The sequence below is a fragment of the Phaenicophaeus curvirostris genome, chromosome 1 (assembly GCF_032191515.1).
Source record: "Phaenicophaeus curvirostris isolate KB17595 chromosome 1, BPBGC_Pcur_1.0, whole genome shotgun sequence".
NCBI lineage: Eukaryota > Metazoa > Chordata > Aves > Cuculiformes > Cuculidae > Phaenicophaeus > Phaenicophaeus curvirostris.
Window position 1 is genome coordinate 67,681,817 of NC_091392.1, and position 27,971 is coordinate 67,709,787.

The window sequence follows — 27,971 nt, forward strand, 5'->3', positions numbered from 1 at the left end:
CACTAGGGGAGATGACTTTGATGCTTCGTCTGGTTCTTACAAGATTTTGCTCATTGCTCTGCTGCTGCTCATTGGAGTTGACAAATGGCGACTGTGAGAGCTTTCTAGGTAGATAAATGGTTTTCTTAAAGTTCAGACTTGGCTCATCAAGAGTGATGAGCAGCTCAAACCCAAGAGAATGAAATGAAATCTACTTGCAGATGTTGATATAGCCATGCCACATCTGTGTCTCTGGGAAAGACCATCTTCCTCTAGCAATGAACCCTCTCCACAGCATGATCTTCTTACTGCCATCAGAAAGCAAGCTTTTGGATGTGACAATACTGATATCTCATACTCACTTGAAAGTTTTGGGGGAAGTATTTTTAGTAGCATTGATCTGTGGAGGATTGCACAGAATCTAGGAGCTTTTTGCTCCACTATGTCGCTGGCATTCCACTATTTGCCACTAATACTGTTGGAAATTAATCATAAATATTATAGCTGAGTAAAATTATTGAGAGACATTTTCCATAACTTAAAAACTAGCCCTGAAACACTGAGCAATACAGAAACTTTATTAAAAGCTGGGTATCAGAACAGTTGCATCAATTACTAATTCCAATAATAATTTTATTTCTTTTTAGCTAGATTTGCAAAAAGAAACGAATCCAAGTCAAAACCTCAAAGTATTAATCTTTCTCTGATTATTTATTTTGGTCAGATCATATATGTAACACTGTTAATTAATTAAATCTCACAACTGCTTTTCAGGAAAATAAGAATTATACCTTTATTTAGGTTATGCCCCTTCGAGGTTATTTATTGTTTCTTTTATTTGAATTTTTTCCTGTCAAAATTTCCTTCTGTGTCTCCTTGGTATCCCTTGTAGCAACAATAGCTTTAACTAGGCTAGAAGCAGGATGGAGTCAAACCATGTCTACTCACAATGTATTTTGATAATAAACAATTTTTTTACTCTATGGATGTATTCTTAGTAACTAGAAATTACTGGGCTTTGAAATGAGGTTCTATAAATTTCTGATACTACATAAATTAACATGTCTTGGTCTGCAAGGTATAATGTGAGGTATGTCTACAAATGGTTTTAATTTTTTTTATTCTACATGCCAATATTTTATGGTAGGAGACAGCTGTGCCTAGTGATACAGAATCTTTCAGTCTGGTTTAGGACTAGGCTACCTGACAAAGGGTTATGCACTTTAATTATTAGATGATCTCTTCTAATAAAAATTGATTTCCAACTCTTCAGAGCAGTTATGTTCAGCTTTAAGAATTTACACCCAAAGATATTTGTAAATACTTCATTCCTGGGACAGGGAAATCTCAGAAGTGATACAGCCTCTTTGCCCATACAACATGCCTGGATATCGGAGTGTATTGACACCTAACATTTAAAAAAAAAAATCAAACCCCAAACCACTCTTATTTTAGAACAATTGCAGAAGGAAAAGAAAAATGCTGCTTTGGGGGATTTTCATGGAGGTGAAAGAATCCAGTCAAAAAAAGACAGAAGATGAAATTCCCATGATACTCCACAATTAGATGACAGTCAGGGGTGTAAACTTACCTCCCAGTTTCCTCCCAGTCTACTTTAGACCAAAAATGGAGAAGAAATTCTTCAAGTGGATGAGAGAGGTTGATTATTGGAGCGTTTTCTCCACATCTTGGCTACCAAAGCTTGTCCTGTCCTGTGCATAACCCTGTCAGAGTCAGTGGAGTCCTGCCCCAGGAACTTAGCCTGTCTCTTTCTCCTGTGAGCTGCAGTAAGAGCTTTCCCCCATGGAACTGTGTTAACAGAAACCAGGCTGAACTGGCCTTGCACAAGTCATCATTATCACCTCCTAGTAACTTTGCAAAGCACAGGATGACAAGCCACTGCTCTGTATTGTCATAACCCTGCAGTAATTAGTGCCTGGCGCCTGTAATAGAAATAAAGTGCATAACAACAGAGTTTCTAAGATGATACTATTTTCATCACATGTTTAGATTTTCAAAGAACATCAAGGCAGATACAGCAAAATGCTATGGAGGGTTTTTTTTAATTAAAGCCTCTATATTTTTTCTTTTCTCCTCAAGATATGCAAATAGATTGAGTCATTGAAAAGAAAGATAAAAGGAATCCCAAACACTATTTATGCACAGCAGGAAATGTTACTGTGACTGGAATAAGTTGTAGTGCAGCTTGATGTAACTCAAGGCTGCTTTGCAATGAAAGAGGCAGACAGTGACTGGAAGCATGCTTTACCTAATTTTGGGAGGCTTCATCTCACAGCAGAGAACCTGCACCCAGATTTCATGTAGTGCTGTGACAGAGGTGGCATTCTTATACCCTCATTACCATTCGGCTGTTTACGATCATGCTTTGGGTTACTTGGTTTACCCAGGTTTGGAGGAAAACAAGAGAGTAGATTACAGCTGCTTCCCCGATTCTGCCATGAAGCTTCCTCTGCTATAGCTGAATACTCACAGTATGTGAGATTCTGTACCACTGATATAATACACCGCACAAACATGTAATGTACCTTCTCTTCGGAACAACAGTGCCATAATCCTTGGAAAATGGGCATAGATGGTAGCAGGTGAAAAGTTGGTTCTGTCCATAAATCTCCTAGACCTCTTCGCCCAGAATATTACCTGAGAAGCTTGGGATCAAGATCCATGTCATTTATTTGGCATGACAGAGTTTAAGTGGTGGGTTTCAATGAGGTTATTGGTATTGCCTGAAGTCCTTATTCAGGCAAAATTCCTTGTTTGTTTCCCTTAGATAAAGACTAAATAAAATCTGAATCAGGTCTTCTTGAACTAGGCCCTTAAAAACTGGAAGACAACACTTTGGAGATAACTAATTGAAGATCACTGCATAAGAGTTCAGTACAGAGAGCACTGTTTTGTAATTTTTTCTTTTTATTTTTTTCTTATATATTATCTGCAAGCACAAGCTTTAATATTTTTAATGTAAAAATGCATACAGATCATTATATATATAAAAATCAACTAGCCTTGTAGCAAACTGCCAGATGCAACTGTCCCCAGGTTTGGGGACAACTGTCTGGATCCAGGTGCAAACGCAGTGGCTGGTCCTCACTTCCACCCATGGTTGCACCGAACCCCCAGATACAAAGATTCTTGAAGTTCTAGGGAAGTCTTGGTTCCTGATCCAGGTCTTGCAGCATGGGCATGACTAACTCTTCATCAATTGAAGATAAATATTTTAAAACTTCATAAATGACAATCAACTTGTTGTAGGTAACAAGTATCCATTTCACCTTTCCTCCCCCTTTTTGTTTATCATCCTTCCCATCCTCTCTCCTGAGAAATGATAATAGGCTGAAGAGAGGAGTTTAATGTTAGTGTCATATATGCACATTTAAATAGCAGCATCTGGAACAGAATGTAAACTGTTGATGTCTGCTGTGGAAAGGCTACCAAATGTGGGTTCATGTTGCATTTGGCCTTTTCAATGCTTGGGCACTTTTTTGGCTCAATTTACACATTGTAGAAATAGGACACATTTATAGCATAGCCAATAATATGTTGCAACATTGTGAGCAACAGTATACCAGATTGCATTTAATACTACATAATATGTATCAACAGGTTATAACATACTATATTATAACTGGCTTGACAAGCAGCCCATTACACAGAGGAAAAAAAAAATTAATGAGCAATTAAGTAAAGAAATTTGTGTTTGTGTGGGAGGAAAGGTCACAGAAGAGCAGCCTCCTTTTTGACTGAGTGTTTATCATGTTCAGCAGTTTCCAAATTCAGTCTTTGCAAAGGAATGCTACTATTTTTATTAGAGGTTTTTTTTACATAACAAGTCATGTTTGCACAGTGGAACATTTTCTGTAACCAGAATTTTATGACTTCTCCATACAGACATTATAAAAGAAGATACAGCTTGCTGGGATTATTTTGCAAAGTGTTAGGGCTATAACAGCCTCTCCTTCCTTTCAACTCTCCCAATATTATTATGATTAATTATTTTCTCTTCTAATTCATATATTAACTATTTGTATTTTAAATGCAGCTTTACTCTGAAACCTAAGAAAGGTTTTCAGGGAAAAGAACTGTTGAAATTGTCTTAGAGAGGGATAAATCAACTGCTTAAAATACCAACATAATGACTTTCCTCATCAGCTGTGTTGCCATGGGATTGCACGTAAGGATTTTGTTTACTTCAGATTCATGCAACAGCACCGATGTGGAAAATAGCACTTTGTGAAATGCTCGCTCAAGTTCCTAATACACGTTTGCAAGTTCAGACTTTCAGCTAATGACTACTGGTGCGTGAACAGGCACTAGCTCCTTCTTTTACACTTGTATTGATTTTGCGTTACTAATAGGACTGGAAATGGCAAAATTTCTTTTTAATCAAAAGTTGGAGATATGACCAATAGTTTAGGAACAGGTGTGTCATGAAGATAGTGACATCACCTGTTGCAAGAACCTTCTGCCCAGAAGCACATGGTGAAGTTTCCATTACAGTGTGTTGCTGGAGTACAGCAACATCCTTGAATATGAGGATCAAAATATAGATATTGATTTCAGAAGAGTGGAATAAACTTTCACTACAATGGGGGAAACAGAGAAACAGAGAAAATAAATAATAGTATAAATAAAATACAACTGAATGTGATGTTCTTCAATGCTGGTTGGATAAAAGATATGGATAAAAGAATGTTTAAAAAAAATTACTTTGGCAAAGTACCTTCAAGTGAATCCTTTTGAAAAGTCCTAACCTGGGATTCTTCTCTGTTCACAGGAACATACAGGCTTGATTCTCCAGCCAGTTCTGCCTCTTATATGGCTACCTATAACTGCACAAAGCGCAGTCCGACAAAATAAAATATCCTCATCCTCCTACAGCTGTGGTAATTCGCGTTTGATAGCCTTTCGGTGTTACTTCCTCACAGAGGCAAATATGCAGTACAAAGCAGTGGAGAATAAAGCTGTAAGCAGTTGCTACAGGAGGGCTTTTCCTCAGAGGAGAATACTGCTAATATACTTGCTAATTTGTCATCCCTGCCTTTGGCTGTGGTTCTGATGATGCCAGTCTGAGCTGCACACCACACTGCCTAAAGGGGTGCAACACAACTGGTGGGAGATGAACACAATCTGAATGAAAGTCTTGCAGTCTTGGCTCCTGCATCACTTAGCATACAGTTAACATGCCAAGTAACAAGGCAAAACTTGACAGCTGGCTTAAATGAGATGCATGAGGGAGGAGAAGGGAGGACTAAAAACTGGACACCTTTTATCCCAGGCACAAAAATCTGTCAAAAATGCGCTTTCAATTGAATGTGTCAGATAGAGGCACAAAACCCCTGTGCTTGTTTAAACCACAGAGCGCTTCAAGTAATATCTGGAAATTTAAACAGCTGTAAATTATGGCCTTTTGATATGGTAGAGGCCATTCACATCTGATTTGCATTTGAGCTTAGACTTTAAGTACTTGTTTTATCATGGATTCAGTTCTTCTTCAGTAGAAAACTGAGTAAGAGAAACGACTTGAACTGAAAGAAGACCAAAACAAAAATATAAACAAAAGCTAAAACCTACCCATAACTAAATCAATAGTAATATGATTATTCTTTTAGTTTGATTTCCCAACACATACAATCCCATTTCCTCAGGTACAGTACTGTACTTCAAGGGGGAAATGCTGAAATGCCACTGGACTAGCTGATTATTTCATGATGAATTCTGCAGTTTCAGAGGATCTGGAAAAGCAGCCAAACTTCAGCTCTGTTGAAATGTGTGTCTTGCTGGCTAAAGACCCCATAAAAAAGACCTTTCCTGTATTTTTTGCATACTTTGTGAAGAACATCAGCACTCATACATTTGGGAAAAATAACAAGAAAGGACAGTTTGGAATAAAAGCACATGATGCATCAATTTAGAGCTGGTGAAAGGTGTCAGATGAACTTTCTGGTAAAACACAGCAGCCTCCACATGTATTCAATCCTTGAGAACAGCAGTTGTGATGGTTGTTGATGGACTGAGGACAGAATCTTACTTTCCAGTGGCTACTGAGCAGCTGGCTGGCTGGAAATGATGTTTAGGCACTACTGACTTGCAGGGTACTGGAGCCAGCCTTGTAGAAGGAGAAGACAATCTGTCAATGCCAGTCCCCACAATCATCTAGTCCTTTCGAGTTTGCTTTTCTTTTTTTTTCCCTTTTTTTCTTTTTTTTTTTTTTTCCATGTTAGCCAGAAGTAGTGTGGCTAAATACATCTCAAAACAGGAAAAAAAGTCTGACCCCATGTTAGTCAAAAAAGTAGTGTGGTTTGTCTTTTCTATTTTTTAATTACAAAGGCTTGACCATTTTCAATTAAATGTGCTCTGCCAGCCTCATCTCTACTCCAAGCAAATATGCTATAAAATGATCCTCTGGCTTAGTACAGCTCTTTTTAGCTGCTGATTTTGGTAAGCATCTTATTAATTGCCTGCTTCACATGGGTGGTGGAGCTTCGTCTCCGAGTCTTGCCCTGAACCATCTTTCGACGCCGTACCTCACGACAGAGCTCATAGAAGGCCTCCATAATGTTGCCCTCTCCTGTGCAAGCCGAGCACTCATAAAAAGCACATGCTAGTTCTGTGGCCAGCTTTTCACCTTCCTCTGTGCTGACCTGCCTGGAGTGATCCAAGTCTGCTTTGTTCCCCACCAGGATGAGTGTGACATTTTTTGGTTTTTTAACTTCATCCAACAAGTTCTTAAGTGGCAGCACTTCCTCAAAGCTGCCTCTGTCTGTGATGTCGTAAACCAGCACGAAGCCTTCACCCCATCGCACGTGTCCTTCTTTCTGAATAGCGTCCTCCTGTTTCAAAAAGACATACACTAGTCTTAGGAATTTGATTTATGAGGAAAACACTAGGCCTTCACATTGATGTTGGTCCTCCAAAGCCTGCAAAGCCATGTACTTCTGCTTTACTTTGTTCTTTATGCATGTCACCTTTTTTATGATGTAAAAGAGAGAGATCTACTCTACCAAGGTGTCATGGGCTGCCTGTGGGTAGGCTGGAAACAGGCAATTGAAACAAGGTCTCCGTTGAATAATACCAAGCACACAAACTGCATAGGACTTGTGCAGCATGAACATCTGCCATGTTTTGAAAACAAGGGGGACCTGGCTATATCAAGATATACTGGAACATATATACTGGAATATATATACTGGAACAGGCTGCCCAGGGAGGTGGTTGAGTCACCTTCCCTGGAGGTGTTTAAGGCACGGGTGGACGAGGTGCTAAGGGGCATGGTTTAGTGTTTGATAGGAATGGTTGGATTCGATCTGGTGGGTCTCTTCCAACCTGGTTATTCTATGATTCTATGATTCTATAAAAACTGCTCTTCGCTTTGGTGGAAATCATTGACTGAGGATGTCAGGCCTCATCACTTGGCTCTAGAAATATACTGTGACTTTGTGCACAGTAATAATGTATTATTGGGTTGGCCCCAAATCAAGGAGTGAGAACAAAATAATTTTAATCTCAGAGTAAACCCTGACTTTGTTATTTCTTCCAGTGCTTGAAAACTCTAAGCAGGCTCCCTTGCAGAAGTGTCTGAGTCCAGCAGCAAGCTGATGGTAGTGGAGTGGGAACTCTGTTCTGCAGCAAATCTCTGTTCCCTGAAGCAAATCACATCTACCACCCACCACACTGCTGCCACCACCGCACTCCCCTTCTCTGCTGTCTATCTCATCCAAGGTATTGGATAATAGTACATGTACCCACGTACCTGACCAGCTGTATCTAGTATCTCCATGGAAACCACTTCATCATCAATGGTAGCTTGGTGACGATAGGTAGACTCTAAAATAAGAACACATTTTGTGAAACGTATTAAAAAAAGTTATTTTTTTTTAATCTTCATTACAGCTACCCCAGCACACAACCCAAGACGTGACATACAGTTTTGCTAAATTTTATTTGTCGGAGCTTTCAGCCATTCTGGAACACATTCAAGTCCTCTACAACAGTGACTATTTTACCTCTCCTCATATGGTACAACCCTTTCTTTTCCATGGCTTAAATCCACAAAGGGCTGTGCCTGCGGACACTGTGCTCCACACCCAACAAAAGGGAAGAGTTTCCTGTGGCAAAAAGCTCTGCAAGGCTGCAACCCATTTTTCATGTTTGTTCATGGAGAACATGAAGATGACCTATGAAATGCAAATACTGCTAGGGCAAAGTATCTAACTTAAAAGCCTGTCACTGCATAGCCTGAAGTCTGACAAGATCAAAACCAGTATGGTGGCAATTCAGGGAACCTAACCACTAAGCTCTGGCCTTATACTGTGATAAAATTACAGAACAGTTAGTTATTTTCAGAATGCCTCTTTGAAACATGCTGAAATCATCACATTCCCCTGTTCTAGCAAAAGCTCAAGTGGTGATTTCCCTGTGGATGATTTACAACAATAACTGGTGGGCATTAAGCATTCACACTATCCTACAGGGAAAAAACGAAACCTATTTACTGTATCTGAGGTTCTGGAACCAGGCAACTAATCAGAAAGCTAATGACAAAAAGTCTTGTTTTATCTTAATGAGCTGATAAGTTAAATTTGATAGCATTTGACCTAAATCTCAGAAAATTATCTGTGCTAACATTCAGATTTATTACTGTTGCTAGCTCACAGATGTCCTGTATCAAAAGGCAAATGCGTATGCTGTAAAACTGTAGTCAATGACTATGAATGCTTTGCATTGTCAGAGACACAATTCTTTTATTTGGTGCAAATCTCAACAGGAATGAAGGATATCTTTAAGGAAACACATTTCTTGAATTTGTACTTCTGAAAGGGCTCATGTTTGGTGAATGCATTTTTTGTCACAGCCTTAAGAATGTCACATCTTCATAGTGATGAATGTTCCAATGCTGTCAGTCCTGCAAACACTCTCTTTCCAAACCAAAAATGTCACTCCCCTCCTATGCCACCTTATCTGCTTTAAGCAGCACAACTGTCTCTAATAGGGACAAATGGCCAATTTAATTAGGCAGATGGCAAGTAATCTTGCTGTAGGGTTTCAGGCAATGAAGTCTAGGTTTTTAAAGGCTGTAAATACCCCTTCTGTTTAGTATTGCAAGGCTGTTGAAGGAGTTGGCGGTCTTTGTGATCCTCAGGCTATACCTCCATGGCAGAGTAAGATACACATAGGTCTCTCAGTGGTATGTCTTATCTGTCCCTTCTGTATGCCCTCCTAGCTGCAGCAATTCCCCCAGGGGAATGCAGAAAAGGCAGGAACTCTAGTTTGGTGTGGAAGCTGCAGTGATGCACCTTCAACAAGTTATGTGAGTGGTTAAAATGTTCACTGCTAGGTTGTGATTCCCTGTGCAGCACTCCACGTCCAAGGTCATTTAGGAATTCATGCTTTGTTTCTTTTGGAGGAAAGCACTGTCAGAGAGATAGCTCTCTGAGTGAGTAATGTGATTAGCTCATTACTTGTTTAGGCCTTGCAATGCTTAAATGCTCTCAACCACCTGCCCCTTCTTGACAAGTAGCTGTTGAAAATTGGTCCATGCAACTTGAGAAAGTGCCCATCCATCCGTGTTTGCAGCATATCTGTGAAATGTCGTTCATAGGAGGCAGAGTATGGTAAGCCATACAGCTCTTGCAGAATCAGTCTCAAGTAGACCCATGCTTGCTGTAGAAAGCAGAATGATTCTTAAATCATACTTGAGTTCTCAAAATAGGACTCTGGCGGTACTTTAATGTTACAAGTTTAACTCACTTTGGCTGCTTATGCTGGGATGGAATTTGATCCTGGATGAGCAGCAGTGATTTGGGGTCAGATTAGCGTAAATATATCTTAGTAAATGTGTGCCTGTTCCTGTGCTTTGGAATGTATGGTAGCTGGGTGAACTTTAGTGAGGACTGTAAAACAGCTGGGTGTTTAAAGCATTTTTTGATTTAATCACAGATGTGGCGTTTCCTTCAAGGAAACAGAAACATTTGAAGAATCTGGTTGCCTTGTAAGTTACAACCCCTGAAGTTGTGTGTTCATAATCGGTCCCATGATAGTTCACAACTGCATTGCTGTGCTTTACAATTTGCTAATGTCATTTTCCCTCTAACGCTATTTTTTTCAGACATCCAGCTAGAGACATAATTAGATGACTTGAGACACCTGTGCAACCCCTCAATGAAACTATTGACAATGCCATGGTCTGCATCTCAGCAAAGCATCCTTGACTCCTACAAGAGTTGATGAAGTAAAATAGGTGCTGGATATAGCTTGTCTGATTTCTCTCTTTGGATAAACTACACCATAAAAGCACTTAGGATTCTTATGCCTGCATCACCACAGTCAAGTAGGAGTAAAGTACCACTGTACCAGTGACTCCCAAGATAACTATAGGCAACTTTCTGAGCTTCAGATTGCCATTTGCTCCAAGTAATGCCTATATACTATATTTATAGTTGTATGGCTAAAACCCTGTAGACAGAAAAGAATCCTCAGAGCTGCGTTTTGCTCTTCATAGACTCAGTGTCAAAACTGCTAGCGTCAAAGTAGAGTTAGGGAACTGCTGCTGCTGCTGACTGAGCCATGGTATGTCTGATGCCACTAGCACTATGGAAATAGGACTATTTGGTGCATCAATATCAGTAAATAAGTCTGACTAGTTCCTATTGGTTTGGGCGTGTGCTATGGTTCTATTCATATTCCCGATGACAAGATCAAGGTGGTGCTGAATGTGTGTGGCTTTGAAAGCTGGTGCCAGATTTCAGGGTCCCACTTAGTTATAAAGCTGCAATCTTCCACCATTCTTGCCATACAAAGCATTCTTGATTCTCACAGTCCTATAATTTGAAAAATTTAAGTTTATTCCAGCAAATTTAGAGATGTCAAAAGGCTCAAGAAACATGTTTAGAAAGTGGCAGCAGTTGGTTTGTTTTTAAGTCTATAATATATTGCCACATTAATTCTTTAATAGGAACTCGGTGATTGCCACAGCTGCTGAACAGTTACAGAACGAATTATTTTTTTTTTTGTAGGGAAGGGGGAAAGAACCAAACAAACAACTCCCCTAGGACTCTCTGTGATAAGCATGTTAACAAATCTCCCTATTCTTCTGAACAATGTAATTTAAAAAAAAAAAACAACACAGAAAAAAGCTGTTAAACTTAAATACAGAGAAAACTTTGAAGGCCATCATCCACAGACAGCCCATGAATATGGTGTTCAGTCACAGCTCGACCATATCGCATCATCGTGCTATGCCTATTGTGACATATTTAATAGAGTTTTGGCCCATAGGTACTTAGCTTATTATTTATCAAACCTATTTGACCAGGACTATCCTGATCCCTTGAATGTATCTGTTCAAGAAGATTAGATTTCCAAGAGAAAAACTATTACCTGAGAAGTAATTGCTAAATCTTAGATTTTATTTTAAGTGATGTAAAAAGCTGCAGTGATGTAAAAAGCTGTTTTCAGTACTTGTTTATTTTGGGAATATATATCAGGGGTATGTCACAAGTCTGGAAGGGAGGAAATACTTGCATCTGAAAGGTTTATTGCTTTTAGGAAAACACTTGTAAGTAGGAGCAGGTAAATCAGCTGAGATGGAGCAACAACATACTCCATTTTACGTGTTAATTTAAGGAACAGCCTGGTCTCTTCTGATTCCTTTTATGTGCAGAGCGATACAAATTCTGTTTCCATTTTATTTCATTTTTGTCACAAAAGGTTAATAAAACAAGGACATGTAAAATTTCTGTAAGAAACTTTGGTCTTGTGGTAGCTTTCATCAAGTTGGATCTGAGAATTGTAAGAGACCTAGAGAAAGAGTTTTTGTATAATAATTATAGCTGAGTTTCCAGACCAAAACCCTACAGTTAATAGGCATGAATTTCTAAGTTATTGTTAAAGTCTTGTTTAATGGCAATGCAGGAGTAAGTTCAAAAGACTAAAATTTCCCATAATTATTTCTGATTGCATAATACAGGTTCCTTTTTTTAAATTTTAATAAACTCCTTGCTCATTTATACTCCTAAAGTATTTGATATGCAGTAGGATGACCTGTCTCTATTACATTTGAGTGACTTCAACAGCCCATTGGGAAAAGAGTTTACCTGCATTACTAACCCTGGTGCTGTTTGATACCTTCACCAGAGCCTTCCTTCAGCCTGCATTTTGAAATCTGTCTTCCTCTACATTTTCTTGCTGCTTTGGCAACCTTTCATGTTTTAGAAAGCCCCTGTAAGCTGAATGTACCTTCTGACTCAGAAAGTCTCTCCTGCCTTCTTCCTCCCTCGACCCCAGCTCTTCTCAAAACTCAGCTAAATGTATTTTTTCTTACTTACATATGGCTGTTATTTAGTTTACAGGAGGATTTTTATTCTGCAACCATCGGTGCCGTGTGTATGTAGAACATATTTCTAATGCTAATGCAGTATATCCCCATATGTGTCTTTATTCTGATGCTGCAGACCCCAAAGCAAGCATAGTTGGATTACTTACTACTTAACAATAATACCATCAAACAATATGCTATACACTGTTACTACTATTATTATTATAATGTGTAAAAGAATAAATACTACTAAAAAAAAGTTACTGAAAGGAAACTCTGGCTCTGATAGCTCTGATAATTGGACTTGGACTCTGCAGTATTGTGTCTCCATATGTGTAACTCTAAGAGTTGGAGAAATACAGGAAGAAATGTTCTAGGTTGTACAGTACCTGTAAGGTGCCTTGTATGTACAACTATCATACTATACCAAGACTCACATCCAGCCACATTTTTTAAACAAAAACTTGTATGAAAGGAGAAGATATTTGCTTGGAGTGATATTTAATTCAACTCTAGGGACTGTAGCCTGCTTCACATGCAATCTGCTGTTGTGAATGCTGCTTTTGGAATTGATACAGTGATGAGCAAAGGAGGTTTTTTTGGCTGCTTTCTACAAGGCTACATCTACTGTAATCAGAGCTGTGACTGTAGTACAACAGGTATTCCCAAACTAATCAGATTAAAGCTGAGCACAAAAAAATTCAAATGGGAGGCACTGCAGCCAGCGAGTGAGACCCAGCTTGCGAAGCTGCTTTTAGTTGCTGTTTTCAGTCCAAGGTGAAGCTCTCGAGTGTATACATCCTGAAAGTTTTATTAAAATCAGGGCTGGGTGGAAAGCAGAGATCTTACTAATGCCCCTGAAGAAGCACAGAGAGGAAGTCCCGGTTTCTACTCTGGGCAGTGAGCAGATGTGCCTTTGCAGATGCCAAGATGTGGAGTTGTTCCTGACCCATGCGGATAGGCAAAGGTTACTTGTAGGAGACCTTAGAAGCAGCTTTAGGCACTGTAGGGACTCACAGGGGACAAAAGATGCTCTGTGGAGCACCGGGACACATGCAAAGAAACAAGCTACTGCAGCATGAAATACAGGGAACAAATTCAGAAGAACTGAGGTTTCATTCAGCCTGCTGCTCAGTAAGAAACTTTGGTTTTATCATATTTTCCTTTTTATAAAAAAGTGGGAAAGAAAATAAATGGCTATCACATGCATAACCCCACTAGGCTATTAAGTTCTCATCTTGGTATGAAAGGATTTGTTCCCTTCTCCAAATTTGCCCTTTAGGTAGAATAGGTGGATAGACAAAACTAGTCTACAGAAAAGCATTCTTCTTGTGGATATTTTCAATAAATAACATATTTTGGCCTCCAGAAATAAATTTTAGAATACAGTTTTCTTGAAGATAACTCTAAACTTAATGGGAAGTATGTCAATTTTTTGGCTTCTGCTGCATGTGATTTTTCTCCTGTGCATGTGAAGACGGAGTTTCTTTTAAGGAGGAGAGTGGCGTTACATTCCTCCCCACCCCCTAGATTGTGTCATTATTCGGCTTTTGCTTAGATAAGCAGAGAAAATGTGTGAAGATACTTGGGAATTGCATTCATTAAGGTATGCTAAAACAATTTCTAAAACAAAATCAAAAAAGCCAGAGCAGTGCTAATTAGTAGGGAGTAAGCATCAAGGTTTTAACTGGGTTTTGGTTTGGTTTTTTGGTTTTTTTTTTGTTGTTGTTTAACTTTCTGATTTAATTTTCACACCAACACTAAGCAGAGGCATCTGTTCCCAGTGGGAAATATGCACATGACAAGTTTAGGTCTAAACAAACCATATTTTGCTACACTTCTCTGTTTGATTGTAGCAAGAAGTCTTCGCTAGCAAAGCTGTAAGTTTCACTTTATTCCTGCCAATATAAATGAGAACTAACCAGTGAGACTTTTCTCACACCTAAAACAATCAAAACAAAAGTCTGCTCTCCTGAAGGTGCAAAAGCAAGCACTGGAAATTCCTGCTCATCTGGAGAACATTTCAGAACACTATGAACAAGAAAAGTAGGGGCAAAATATTTTGCAGCTGTACCTACAGCAAGAGCAGCCACTGCCATTTCTGACTTGTACTGTTTGTCAAGCCACCATAAAAAGGCAATATTTTTATTGCTGGCATCAATAATATCCTCATCTTGAGACTTATGTGAAAGAAAACAACTCACATTTTCAGATAACTGCTTTCCATGTTATTATAAGCATCTTCCTTTGCTGTTCTCAATTACAATTTCATCATTTCAAGTCCTTGAGCATTCTAGAAGCCAGTGTTGGGGGTTTAAGGTGCTCTAGGCCATGCCAGTCCATTTCCTTATGAACACCTCAGACAAATCAGGAATACTTTCGTGGCTCTTTGTCATAATACATTCAATATAAATTCCTACTGCTGAGGAACACAGTAAAAAAAAATATTGCGTATTAAATATATATAAAGTTAATGTTTCTACTGTTTTCAAGTGGGGAAAAGTGGAAGCCCGGGAAGATACCTAGCAAAGCACAGTCTGGACTACTGCAGACTCAATCCCTTAAGCACTGAGGCAGAAGGAATGAGTAATTTTGTTAATAAAAATTGAGGATACTAATAGCTTGAGTTGGGCTTGAAAATAAGGCTATTTCCCAGCAATTTATTATGTGTCTACACATTTGTCATGGCACTTCTTGAAACACAGGCTGGCAGACATTCCTCCTAGCCCCAAATGCTTGGTTACCATTACATTTCTCTTTGGCTGAAAGCCTGTGCTGGACCACATATGTTATTCCTTGCTTGTGCTTGGAGAGGCTGTATTCATCAACAAGGGTGTTCAGATGAAATATGCAGAAGGCAAAGTTCCGCAAGATGACGGCAGAACTCTTTCCTCTTTTTCTTGCTATGAAAAATAGTTATTTTTAATTGTGAGCATGTCAACAATCTTGTCTATAGCACTGTGCAGGCTGCAGGGTATCCTTTTGTGCAGCAAGGAGGAAGACAGGGCTGGGAGGGGAATCTTCCCCAGGCTGCCTTCCTCCTGGGACTGCTAGTCTGTCAGTCTTTGCAATCTAGGGCTGAAGGGACCATCAGTTAATGATTTATTAACACTTATTTTAGTATCAGTCCCTTTGCTAAAATTTCTGTTTGCTGTCTGGGCAGCTCCTCTCTCAGCTGCATGGCTGGGAGTGAGTAATTTTATGGTAGAGGCAGGCAGTAAACATTCAGAAGTGTTAAGACAAACTTGCTGAGTGAGCCCCAAGTCAAGAAAACTAAAAATCTGCAATATACAAAGACACCTGCAGCAGTGAAAGCAATCCTGGAGACCAAGAGTTTGTATTCAGGTAGTATTCTAGCTGTCCAGATAATGTGTTAGCTGAACAAACCAGATACCAAAGACAGTCCCCAAGAACTGTATTTGTTTTGACTTCATGGCTGTATGGCACAAAATCAGCCCAAAAAGATAGTTCTTGTATCTTTTCTTGCTAAAGTGAATTATTTCTAGTGAGGGCTTGGCTAAGCATTTTGTGGTTATCAACCATTTTGATGCAAGCTAGTTTGGATAGATTCTCAATCTGCTTTCCTCATGCTGTCTGTACAAACATGTACCAGGTGCGGGGGCCTGGAGGGGGGGAGCAAACAAAAAACCCAGAAAAGGCTATCCATATTTGTTAGGGTTGTAATGTTAATTACACTATGAATGCTATCTTCCAACTTCCCTCGTGGTCCCTGAATGACAGCATATTGCTAAAAGAGTCCCCAACTACAGATGTGGTTATATAGGCAAAACTACCCTTCTAATGTAAAAATAATCTTCCTTTCAATAAGCTTTCTAACGGGAAAAACCTTCTTGCCAATGTAAATATCTTCACAAAGTGATTTCTGCTGTCCTTGCCACAGTGGTAAGATTTATAAGTCATGAGCTGATCTACAGGAGATGAAGTTGTCTACTGTGAGATAATTTGGGGCACTAATAGAGGTGTCTGTCTCCCTCCTTCAAGCATTTGTTTATCTACTGTATCTTTCTGCAGTCCTTTGGCTGTTCCAAGTTATGCTGGAGAAGAGCAGTGCTATGGTGGGCTTTTCATAAGACTGCAGGACAGCAATTTGTACCACCTTATCTACTGTCTTTGCTACTTTACTGATACCAACACATTTTACCCATATTTGATGATGTCTTACAGGCTGTTTGCATGTTGCATTAGATAGGACTTTATAGAAATACCAACTCGGGGTTTTTTTCCCTCCCAGTAGAAAAAGGCATGAACAAAAACCTGAGTGACTTAAAGAAATTGTGATATAGTTGAAAGCAATACTTTTAAAATATGTCACTATTAATCTAATAGTTGCAGTAAAATCATAATTTTTCTTAAGACTCATGTTTCTTTGTGATTACCTCTGCTCCTTCAAAGTAATGAATAGTCTTTATTCCATTCCAATTAAATAAACTCCTATGCTTTTTGTCTCTCATTGCCTTCACAGATGGCCCATCTGTCAAGCAACTTTCTGCTGATTATCTGCTCAGAGACAGTTTTCCTTTCAGAGGATTAGCAAAGTTGTATGAAATCTGTGAAGAGCTAGAGAAAGACATCTAGGGATAGTGTGAGAAAGCCAAGTGACTTTTAGAAAGGTCAACAGAAATATTAACTTCTTGGTTGCTCTGATTTTATAACTAGACTTCTGTTTAAAATCCAGCCTTTGGAGAAATGCTTGGTGTTTCTGTGCACCTTTGATATGCGAGTCATCATGAGTACCAGCTACCTAAAGGATTTACAACCCTTCTATGAGATGAAGTATTTTATAGGCGAAACAAATCAGCAGAGACTGTGCGCAACAAACCAGTGAGAAAAAAAAAAAACAAAAACAAAAACGCAAACCAAACAAGAAAAGAGCTTAGGAACTTGTCTCCTGTGCTTCCACGGGATTTTATTTGTTTGGGTTTTTTTCCCTATACAGTAAAAATGGATGTTTTAAGTCATTGCACTTCAGAAAGCACCTAATTGTCCCAACTGTACCTAAAAATGCTAATTCAGAACAAAAGCCACAACTCAGTTCGTAATCCCCTCTTTTTTTTTAATTCTCAGATATCTCACTTCTGTTGCTAGTTAAGCAAATTGTTCTGATTATGGTAGAAAAATGAATATGCTCTTAGAAAAATATTGCAAAAGTTATTGTAAAAAGCACCCACTTAGCCACAGCTATGGTGAATTATCTTCTTTCACCATTCTCCCTGCATGTCATGGCTTATGGATGTAGGCAATTTGCTGTTGCCCATGAAGTATTCTGCAGACATCAGTGCTGTCTGTCTGGTGCTGTGATGACTCTTTGGTATTCCTCCTCCTTCTACGTCCACCATGAAAAAATCAATTTACCAGTTCCCTTGATGACTTACTTTGATTCAGCGTCTCCAATTTTAAAAGCAATTAAATATCGCCTGTTTGATGGCAAATCACAAAATCTATCCATCTTTGAGGTCAGGCAAAGGCATCCTAAATTCTGAGTACAGTCACTAGCTTATGGGGGAATTTGACAAGATCCAGACTGTTATTCCTATTTACTGTTACTGAGGAAAGCAGCTATTTACAGCAGCCTTGAAAGTCATAATGTGAATCCCTGGGTCACTGAGGTCCATGGGAGTCCTGCATTCAGGCCAAATAAAGGTATTTGTACTTCAACCTTGAAGCTCATCCCCATACAGTGTGTCCATCCCTGAGATAAAGCCAGCTCGCAGGTGTTAGGCATTCATACCCTTCTGGTTCTACAGCAGCAGTGAGATGGTTGGTCCCCAGGAGGACCACCTGCAGCAGTGATGCTGCAAGGAAGGCTGCTTGCAGGCTGCAACTCTCCCTCAGCCAAGCTGCCTTGGTGGCTGGCAAACTGTCATCCTGCTGCCATCCGGTCCCTGGCAGGCGCTGCTGAAATGGTACATAGGAATACTTGTTTTCATGCTTCTTCTATGAAGCTCTTAATAGAGCCAAACTGAAATACAGCACAGATTTCCAGTTCTGTAAAAAATCCACTGCTGATGTGTTGCTTGTATTTGTAAAGCACTTTTAGGCTGTGGCTTATGTGGTGCCCTAACCAGGCCAAGTGTTTTTAGGACTTCTAACATGACAGGGAATTTGGTTATTAATTTGCAAGTTGTGTTCTGTTTAAGAACATTATAAACATTAATGAATTTTGTGTGAAATCCATGTGGTAATCCAATCCCCCTTCTCAGCACATATTTAACAAGCTAAAGAAGATTAAGTTTAATGCTGAAATAATATATCTAATACTTTGGAAAACAACTGAGGATGTATTTTGTGAAATGTTCAGTTCTAGCCTATTTCTACACAGAATTTCATTGGACCTTCTAATTCTGTCCCACACATGGGATAGATGAGTGACTTATTATATATAAAGACTGGAATTGGTAAGTGATAATGCCAGGTAACCACTTAGACTAAGAGATTAGATACTGTTTAAAAAAAAACAAAAACAAAGAAAACCCAAAAACTAGAAACATGCCATGATGGTGACAGTGACTTTCCAGTTAGGCAGAAATGATGGAGAAGTCAGGGCTAACAATTAATACTTGCCTGAAAAATGATCTTTGCTGCAGTTGTTACCTCTTGACTGAGAACAATAATATAAACAGCCCAGGGATATGTACTTTTTGGTGAAGATGCAGCTATTCTACCAGTGCTTGTACAGATTCAACATCATAGACAGAAGTGGCAGAGCTGCAAAGCCCCAACTTTAGCAGCAGCCTCATGTGTCAGAGGCTGGAAGATTCAGTGATGCTCCTCCTGCCAGAAAATATTACTTTGCGGTTTGTAATTTGGCTCCTGGAGATACAGCACTATATCCAGCTGTTGCTAAAAATATGGTCCTGCATTTTCTTCTGGCAGGTTAGAATAGTAGAGAATATTTATAAAGTGTGCTTTTTCCTTTCCAGTTAAAACGTACCACCCTTGAATTAAGAGGACAAGGCTTTTTACTCTGATGCTTAGTTTAGGATAACATTGAATTTCCATCAGGCCTTGTATAGCTTGGTGAAAGCTTTCCTAAAACCAGCAGTTACCTGGGGATTCCTTGCATCAGATGGCTAATGGGTGACTGGAAACTTAACACAAGAAATAAATTTCAAATACAACATATTTGTCACCGCCTCAGTGATTTTTGGCAAAACCTCCTGTTGCTTAGTAGCTAGACAGTTTGCATCTGTTTTTTCCTGTCCTTTCTAACTTACCTGACAAAGCTGCTTGTACCCCGCATAGGGCAAATGGGTCTCACTAACACAACTTAAACCTTTTTATATTGGTGGAACATGTAGATACCCTTCTTTCTACCCAACTGCTAGTCTATGACTGCTAAGAAGGAATGAACCTATTCTGCTAAAAATTCTCAGTAAATTCAGCTTAGTGATGTTTACAGGCAACTGGGCACTAAATCACTGCAGGATGATCATGATAAAGAGAGAAATGCATTCTTTCATGCAGTCTTTCTCAAAGCTTTTGAAGATGCAGTCCCTTTCTGACTGAGTTCTAAAGGCCTGAATCGTGGTTAGAATTTCAGAATGTTTTTTTTCCTAACACTTCAGAGCCTCTTTTGAATCTGGTTATGATCCATAGTTTGAAGAAAGAAAGAACACTTTAAAAAACAGTCACTGGTGGACAGCTTCCACCAGAATTACAGAGATTAAGAAATTTCTATTGACAATACTTAATTAGTTTTTTAATTTCTCAAGCCCTTTCCTCTGAGCAATTTAACTTAGCTTCACAAAGACTAATAGATAATTTAAGCTATTAGCCTCTATACTGAGCAAGAACATTAAATCCAATAAGTCGGAAGAAATTTATTTTTTGTTTTAGTGAGATAGGACTGTTGTCTGCATGAAAGCTTTCCATGCTGCAAACAGAAGATGACTAGATTCTGAGGGGCATGGCTAATTTGTGTATTCATTTGTAAAACAAAAACAAATATCAGTTCTTGCACACTGAAAAAGCCATGAGGCCTTCATAATGAGGCAAAAAAATAACAAACCTTACAGCTTGCTAATAACTCAACTTGTGTGCTTAAACAAGGATACAAGGATACTTTTGCATGCAGTGTCCCTGTAAGAAATTAATTAGCTTGGACTATACTGTTATGAAACACTTTATGTATATTATTCTATTGTCAAGTTTTTTAAATGATGTATTAGTGATAGAGATATGAAGGACTAATACTAATAATACTAATAGAACATTATTCTGAACATCCCATTGTGCACTACAAGGCTGGTGACTTACAATTCACAGATGAATACGTTGATACTAGGAGATGAAAGAATGTATTTGAGTTCAAGGTTTATGAGAATCGCTTTCCCAAAATAAGACTTCTGATATCTGTCATTTCTTCATCTTACCAGGGAAAAATACTTTGTCCAATACTGGACGCTTAGCTTTTCTGAAAAGTATGCTTGGGTTTTGCAAGAAAGTATATTAAACTTTCATCTGCTTCTGCTGTGCAAGTTTATGGCATTCTCTGTTTCTGCAGTAAGAAAGAACCTTAACAAAGAAGTAGGTATTTAACTGTATGATTCATATTTAAGCCTCCAAAGAAAGGTTAGGAAGGAGATGGTTACAGATTGTTGGAGAAAAGGAAATTTCCCAGTCCCTTACTTGACATGTAAATCACTTAGTCCTGGAGTATTGAAGATGTCTTCTAAGGTGTAAATGCCTCATCTTAAACTTATTGGCCTGGATTTTCTCTGATGCAGAGCTTTCAAGTATATTCTAACTAAAGAAATACTAAGAAATAGGACCTTGGCCCAAATTTTCAAGCCAAGGTTGTTAATTCAGAGCAACTGTTTAAACATTTTTTTTGAGATACCTATGACAGTTTCTCAAAAGTGCCAGAGCCAACACAGCTAAGTGCGAGCAGTGGAGATGTGGATGTTCTTTTGATGACTCGTGTGCCTATCTGGTCACCCTAAAAGTGAGACACAATGCGTGTTTGAAAGTAAGGACAAAAAAGTTACCTAAAGGTAGGCAGACTGACTGTAAGGGACCCAGAAATTCCCCCACCCCTTGAATTTTTGAGATCTATATGCCAGCCATCTTTTTCTCTAGCAGCTGATGACTGGGTTATGCAAAAGCAGAAAACTGATTGCACGCTACATTTTCAGAGTGAAATACTAATACAATTGCTTTCAATGGCAAAATTCCCACTGACTTCTGTGTGGGCAGAAATGTGCCTCATACTAATTCTGCTTTCTAGCATTTCGTGTGTTACTCCTTCACTATTCTGCCATCTTAAGTAATAATTTGTTCCAGCTTTAAACAACCATAGAGAAGCTTTTTACAGCAAATTTAAAAGTTGACTGAGGCTTGGAATTTTAACTCTGTGTCTTTCCATTACTTCACCCATACTGTTATACACAGCGTAACACATATATAGAATAAAACGCAACCTACCTAGTGTCGGGTCATACTCCCAGATGAACCGCTTGGTCAGGAAGCGTACAACAAGAGCTGGGGGAACAAAAATATTCCAGGTAAGATGCACAAGCCATCAACTTATTTGTTTTTTAAAGCTTTCCCAGCAACCTTTTCTGTGTGAACGGGCATGTAGCAGCTCCCCTGAACGGTGAGCAAAATTCAGCTTTGCTATTGGGGAGGTCAAGACCCTTGCACCATTCATGGCCCAATGTACACTTTTGGAGAGGGGAAACAAAATGAAGACAAAACAAAAAACACTTTACGGTGTTAATCACTTACCCATTCAACAAATCAGGCCAAAGAACACCAAAAGATTTTCAATGGCAGTGTCTTTTTCCCACTTTTTTTTTTTTTTTTGTCACAATAGGTTCCACCATTACAAAGCCTAAACGACCTCATTTACAGTGCTATGAGCAGATGACCTTTGAAAAAAATCACTGCTTTGGATGCTTTGAAGCTTCAAAACTAGGGATGTTCAACATAACCTAAGTCTTGAAAATGCTCCAATTTTAAACCTTGGTAGGTAAAAATATAACTAGCTAAATAGCTTCTTTCTTTACTTTGGCATGCCATCCTTGCAACAATGTATCTTCCACGTTTTGCCTACTTGTCACTTAAAGCAAGCAGCAATAATATTTTAAACCAATGATCAACAAATGCTATTAGTGAATTTGCAGAAGCAGAAATCAAGCTTTAGATTTTGGAGCACTGGATAACTAGTTCTCGGATTCAGTTTATGGGTTGAGATCTTGCTACTTATGTTCTTATACTTAACTTTATTCTACCCCCCATCCCCTTTAAGACAAACTTATAAAAGCTTTGACAGGATATTGATTGTGTTCTAATTTCAAACTTAGCAGTGCCTTGAATTTCTAGTGGAGTCAATGAAGCATTCATCACTGCCAACTATTCAAAACCCTTTCTGCATTTCCAAAATGGAACAAGAGATAACACTGCACTAGCTATGACTGCAGACTACAGGAAAAGTTTTCCTTGTTATCAGTCCTACAGGAATTTTCTGTTCTTCTTCCCGTTGCAGACAGACAATAAACAGACACAGCTAAACCCAGTTCTAAACTCTTTTAAAACTGAAGCCATGAGAATGCCCCACAACCTAGATTTCTGTGTGCAATGGTAGGATAAGGCAACACTCCACAGAATAGATATAATTAATTAAATTCTGCTTAATTGGAACCTATTCTTTTAAATACAAACAGAGTATTAGTTTTCAGAAAGATTTAACTATGCTTCACACATGGAAGAGTAATAAGAAGTTGATCCTATGGAAATGAGATGCTGCACAAGAAGCGATTTTAAATTGGTATTATTTTAAGTTTCTATTTGCCTTAGGAAATCCTTTTTTATTATTATTATTTATTTTTAGATTTTGCAGAAATGCTGTTCTTGGCCCTCAGCGTGGATGTGGCAATTCTTAGCCAAAGTAACTTTTCTAGTCATAACTTTTTTTTCAAGTCATGTAACTTTTTCACTTCAAGGATACCATTACACTACAAGAAGACGTGTGTAGCTTATTTTCCATCCATGATGATGTCTGCACCAGGACATTTTGGAAGAGACCTTTTAAAGGTCATCTAGTACAATCCCCATGCAATAAGCACAAACATCAACCCCGTCCAACCTGACCTTGAAATATGCAGGGATGGGGATTCTACAGCCCCTCTGGGTAACATGTTCCACTATACTCATTGCAAACAATGTCTTCCTTAGATCTGTCAAAATCTAACTTCATTTAGTTTAAAATCATTACCCCCTGTCCTTTCACATCAGGACCTACTATAACATTTGTCTTCATCTTTCTCGTAAGTTCCCTTTAAGTACTGAAAAGCTGTTATAAGGTCTCCCCAGAGCCTTCTCTTCTTCAGGCTGAACAACCTCAATTCTCTCAGCCTTTCTTCATAGGAGAGATGTTCCAGCCCTCTGACAATTTTTGTGGTGCTCCTCTAGACCCACTCCAACAGGTTCATGTCTTTCCTGTGCTAAGGACTCCAGACCTGGATGCAATACTCCAAGTGAGATCTCACAAGAGCAGAGCAGAGGGGCAGAATCCTCTATCCCAACCTGCTGGCCATGCTTCTTTTGATGCAGCCCAGGATACAGCTGGCTTTCTGGACTGCAAGCACATGTTGCTGGCTCATGTCCATCTTTTTGTCCACCAATTCATCATTTTTATTCCATATAGGATTCATTTAATCTAATTTTAGCCTTATGAAGTAGTTCTAGCTAAATATCTAGTCTCCCTCTATAGCTAGTGGTAAGACAGAGGGCTGTTTCTAGGATACAAGTCATCATGCTTCATATGATTTGATGACCTTTAATGGTCCCTTCTAACTCAAACCATTCTGATTCTTTGATTTGTCCACTATCTCTAGAAAACCTTTTACATAGTTTATTTACATGACAAACCTAGACTTATTGTGTAAGATTTATAAAGCCAAAGTAAACCCCCCACATTTTACTCAACTGGAATAGTTTAAACATCTCTAAGTTTCAAAAATGTAGTCATGACTCTTCTCTAATTGCGAGTAATAGGTTCTTTAATTGCCATTAAAATATACAGCCTGTTCTTTGTTGTTCAGATTTTAAAAACGCTTTTTTCTTTCACAGTTGTACTCTGAAGAAGAAGCAGTTATGTGCTACATGTGTTGCAGAGCCTTAACCTGAGCCTGTGCCTGTACCTGGAGTAGCTAATGAAGGGAAAGAAAAAACAAAAGAGAGTAGGGGAACCTGTCCAGCTATTTTCATGCTTAAATATGGTCCACTTAGTTGTGATAATCTTGTACTTGTGGATGGAAATTGCTGGAGAGGAGGGTCAAAGTGCTGAAGGGGATTGGAAGAAAGTCTGTCAAGAACCAATATCTGAGGTGATTGAGAGCTGCAGCTCTGCAGGAAAAGAGGGAGCAGACCTGATTTCAAAGGTAGCCTAAATCAAGGAGGTGAGTAGGTGACAAGTGACAAGAAGGAAAGATAGAACTGAACAGGTGTGATGAGCCTGGGAGAAGAGAGGTACGGCTATATACATGGGATAGAACAGCACAGGCATTGAGAGCTACAGAAGCGAAGAATTAGGAGATCAAAGATGTGAGCTCTGGTGAGGAGGGAAAATGTAGGTTGTATGTCTTTCCAGCAGGGAAGCCTGTATGCAGAAATAAATAATCACAGAAGGGAGCTGAAGAAAGGAAGGGTGGGAGGCAGCTGTCATGCATAGGACCATATGGCAATTAGTCTCCCTCACTGGCAGGTCTCAGCAGGGAGCACAGCAAGCCCACTGAGTTGCTTGCTCAGTACCACCAGCAATAAAAGACTTGAATAAGGCTTCCTTGGGTGTGGTGAACAGAAGAAAATGCCACCTCAGCAGAACCCCAGGTGAGTGGGTAAATGTCAGCTTCAGAGGCACGTGCTCTGTAGCAGTGTTGAGGGTGTGCACATTCAGGGCTGTGCAGAGCTGTTTTTCCTGCAGGGCTGGCTCTTCTCAGTCTCCCCAATTCTGGCCAGACCAATATCTCCAAAATACTCCTGCTCTGCTTCATGGCAATGGTCACAGCCCGTCCTATGGAGCTTTTCACTTCCACACAGTTTTACAAGGCTGACAATTAGCAGCTGCGTTTCACAGATGGGGAATGTGAGATGCTCTTGATCCATTGTCTATCCTGTTTATAGCAATTGCAAACTACATTGGATGGGAAATGTCTTCACTTTTGCCTCCTTAGGGGTGCTTGGCAGATGGGCCCCTGACATCCAGCTGAGTATTAAAAAAATGTATGTGACTTTGCTATCTGATTTGACTGAAAATAGTCAATAAGAGGAGAGCTGTGAAGGGCATCCAAATGCTTGGGCTGTCAGTCCAGAGTCTAGCTTGCCGGCTTGCGCTGCCTGCCCCAGCAATGATCCCCCTAGAGCAGGTGTATTACTGTGGAGCCATTGTGTTTATGTCGAGCTCACTGACTGCCAGATTACATCACTCTTTAGTAAAATAACTTCTGCTAGCAGAAGAATCAGAATTGAGGACATTAGCAATTCACTGCGCTTAGAGCTGTAGTGCTCAGATTTCTGGCAATGGCATAAATGACACTTTGGACAAAGCAATAAAACTTAACCATGTCCTTAGCAATGCTCCACAGAAAGAGTTGAGATGAGCATTATTTCCTTCTCACCTTAGCAAAGGCATGCCTTATTTAGACATGCTTAACTCTAATACTAATAATGAGCCAAACATAACCGAACACACTAAAAAATAAAAAATAAAATAATCCAAATGCTGGGTTTTGATTCAACACATTATTTTCTGATTAAATTAGGTGAGTAATTCCCCTGTTCATATTAAAATGACCATTTTCAGTGCTTATTTTCAAAGAAGATTAAATGTATTTTGAAGTAGGTAAGATTCAGATCGATGCAGTGAATTTCATGGTCCTCCACTGAGACTAGTCCAGGCTCTTCCCTAAACACTTACTGCTTGTGAAATACAATTTGCAGGCTTAGAAGGAAAGAATCTCTGACAAACTGCAATTTGGATTCCCACTGTGTTTTTCAGAGACATGAGCATTACCCAAGGGAATTGATGTAATGTCCCAGCAAAGGAAGAACAGACTCATGTCTCTCTCTGCCTTTCTTTACACCCTCACTTCCAAGTCAGCTGTTTTGTATGGGGTTTAAATTAGGGTAGAACTTGGCTGAGGGCTTTCATTCACTCATGTTTAAACCTCCTGCCTTAGAAGTTATTCTTGGAGAAGATACTTGAGTATCTGTCAAAATCATTTGCAGCATAGCTCCACTAAAGACAATGAAGTTATATCAGGAATTAACTTGGCATATAAACCGAGATCATCAACCACATAATTAATTAATTTCTCTAGGACTTGTGTGGCTGAGTCCTTTACTCAGCTTTAAAAATCTCAGTCTGTATAGTCTGTATCTTTTAGACACCCCCCCCCTTTTTTTTTCATGATGTTTTGCATCTCGCTTTAGATCTTTGTTTGGATTTAGCGACATATAAATGCTCTGGCTCAACTTCACGGTCTGCCTGGATATATATCTTCATGAATTTGTCATTGTTCCAGCTAACACAAGCTGAGCTTTTTAGGGAAGAATGGAAGGAGAGTTTTGTTTGAAAAACACCCCCCTTTCCCAAAAACTACAGAGTTCAAAGTTATTCTAAGAAAAACAACAGTTCTCCACAGTGAAATAACTGTGCAATGACTCTTTTATGCCATGACAATTTTCAGCTATAAAAATGGTCTGAAAGTAGTCTCATCATTTAACTTATCAACAAGTCTGTTCCTGGTGCCATTAAGATGTGTCGTCAGTAAACCATAGTTGCCAGGAGACACTAGAGTGGTTAAACCCAGAGCTTATAATGATCAAAAGGCACTTTCATAAATAAAGTATTGCATTTTTTAAAAAACATATATTTTTGTTAGACAGTTCATCCCCCATTCACTCTCTTGGAGGCCTCTCATGCATTGGAATTTCAATCCCCTTGGAGCACATGACAAGGACCAGCGTGCAGGATGGTGGTGCCACAGGATTCTGGCATGCAATCTGTTGCCTCTTTAAATAGCTCTACATCCAGCTTTGAGAACTATTGGTTTGTTTTAAAGGCACTACCACAGGAATTTAATTTGCTTCTGGAAGTGAAGGTAATTTTGGGATGTCTGCATGTGTGTGTGAAAGTAGGAAACTGTAATCCTCTAGGATTATAGACCTTTTCTGATCCTGGTACATCACAGATGTCAAAACGCAGTCATTACTTCTGGTTCTGCATCCATGGGCCTGGGTTAGATAGTATCTCTGGCAATTCAGTGATGTGGGGATATGAGTGGTGAGTGGGACATCATCAGCAGGATTTCTCTTCCTTCCCTTCTCTCTCGGTTTGTTCACTGTGATGACTTCTGATGTTGAGACCTAACATGTTTGTAATAAATTAGAAGGTAAATTTAATGGAGCAAAACAAGATCAGTGGGGGGAAAGGAACAGCTGTACTAAGTATAAGAATGGTCTATTTTACATAAACGGACCATTTACATAGACCTCGCTGTCTCAGACTCTGCATATTTTATGTATATTTTAACCACTGTCTTAAGCAGTGAGCTGTTCAGAGAAACTACTGTGTATGCTTGTATGTTTTTTCTGTAACAGCACAGTGAGATCCTCCACTAACTGATGACATAAATAT

The 27,971-nt window shown here is 39.2% G+C and overlaps 2 protein-coding genes across 3 annotated transcripts in view; one reads left to right on the forward strand and one right to left on the reverse strand.

Moving 5' to 3' along the window:
* Nucleotides 1-27,971, forward strand: part of PTPRO (protein tyrosine phosphatase receptor type O) — a 350,703-nt gene that overhangs the window by 40,031 nt on the left and 282,701 nt on the right. The gene's annotated exons all lie outside the window — the stretch shown is intronic.
* Nucleotides 2,174-27,971, reverse strand: part of RERG (RAS like estrogen regulated growth inhibitor) — a 108,665-nt gene continuing 82,867 nt past the window's right edge. The window contains exons 2-4 of the mRNA XM_069861776.1: nucleotides 21,755-21,811; nucleotides 7,748-7,821; nucleotides 2,174-6,827 (exon numbers count right to left, since the gene is read on the reverse strand). Of these exons, the coding sequence (XP_069717877.1) occupies nucleotides 6,420-6,827; nucleotides 7,748-7,821; nucleotides 21,755-21,811 (539 nt within the window). The 3' untranslated portion in view covers nucleotides 2,174-6,419. The remainder of the gene's footprint in view (nucleotides 6,828-7,747; nucleotides 7,822-21,754; nucleotides 21,812-27,971) is intronic.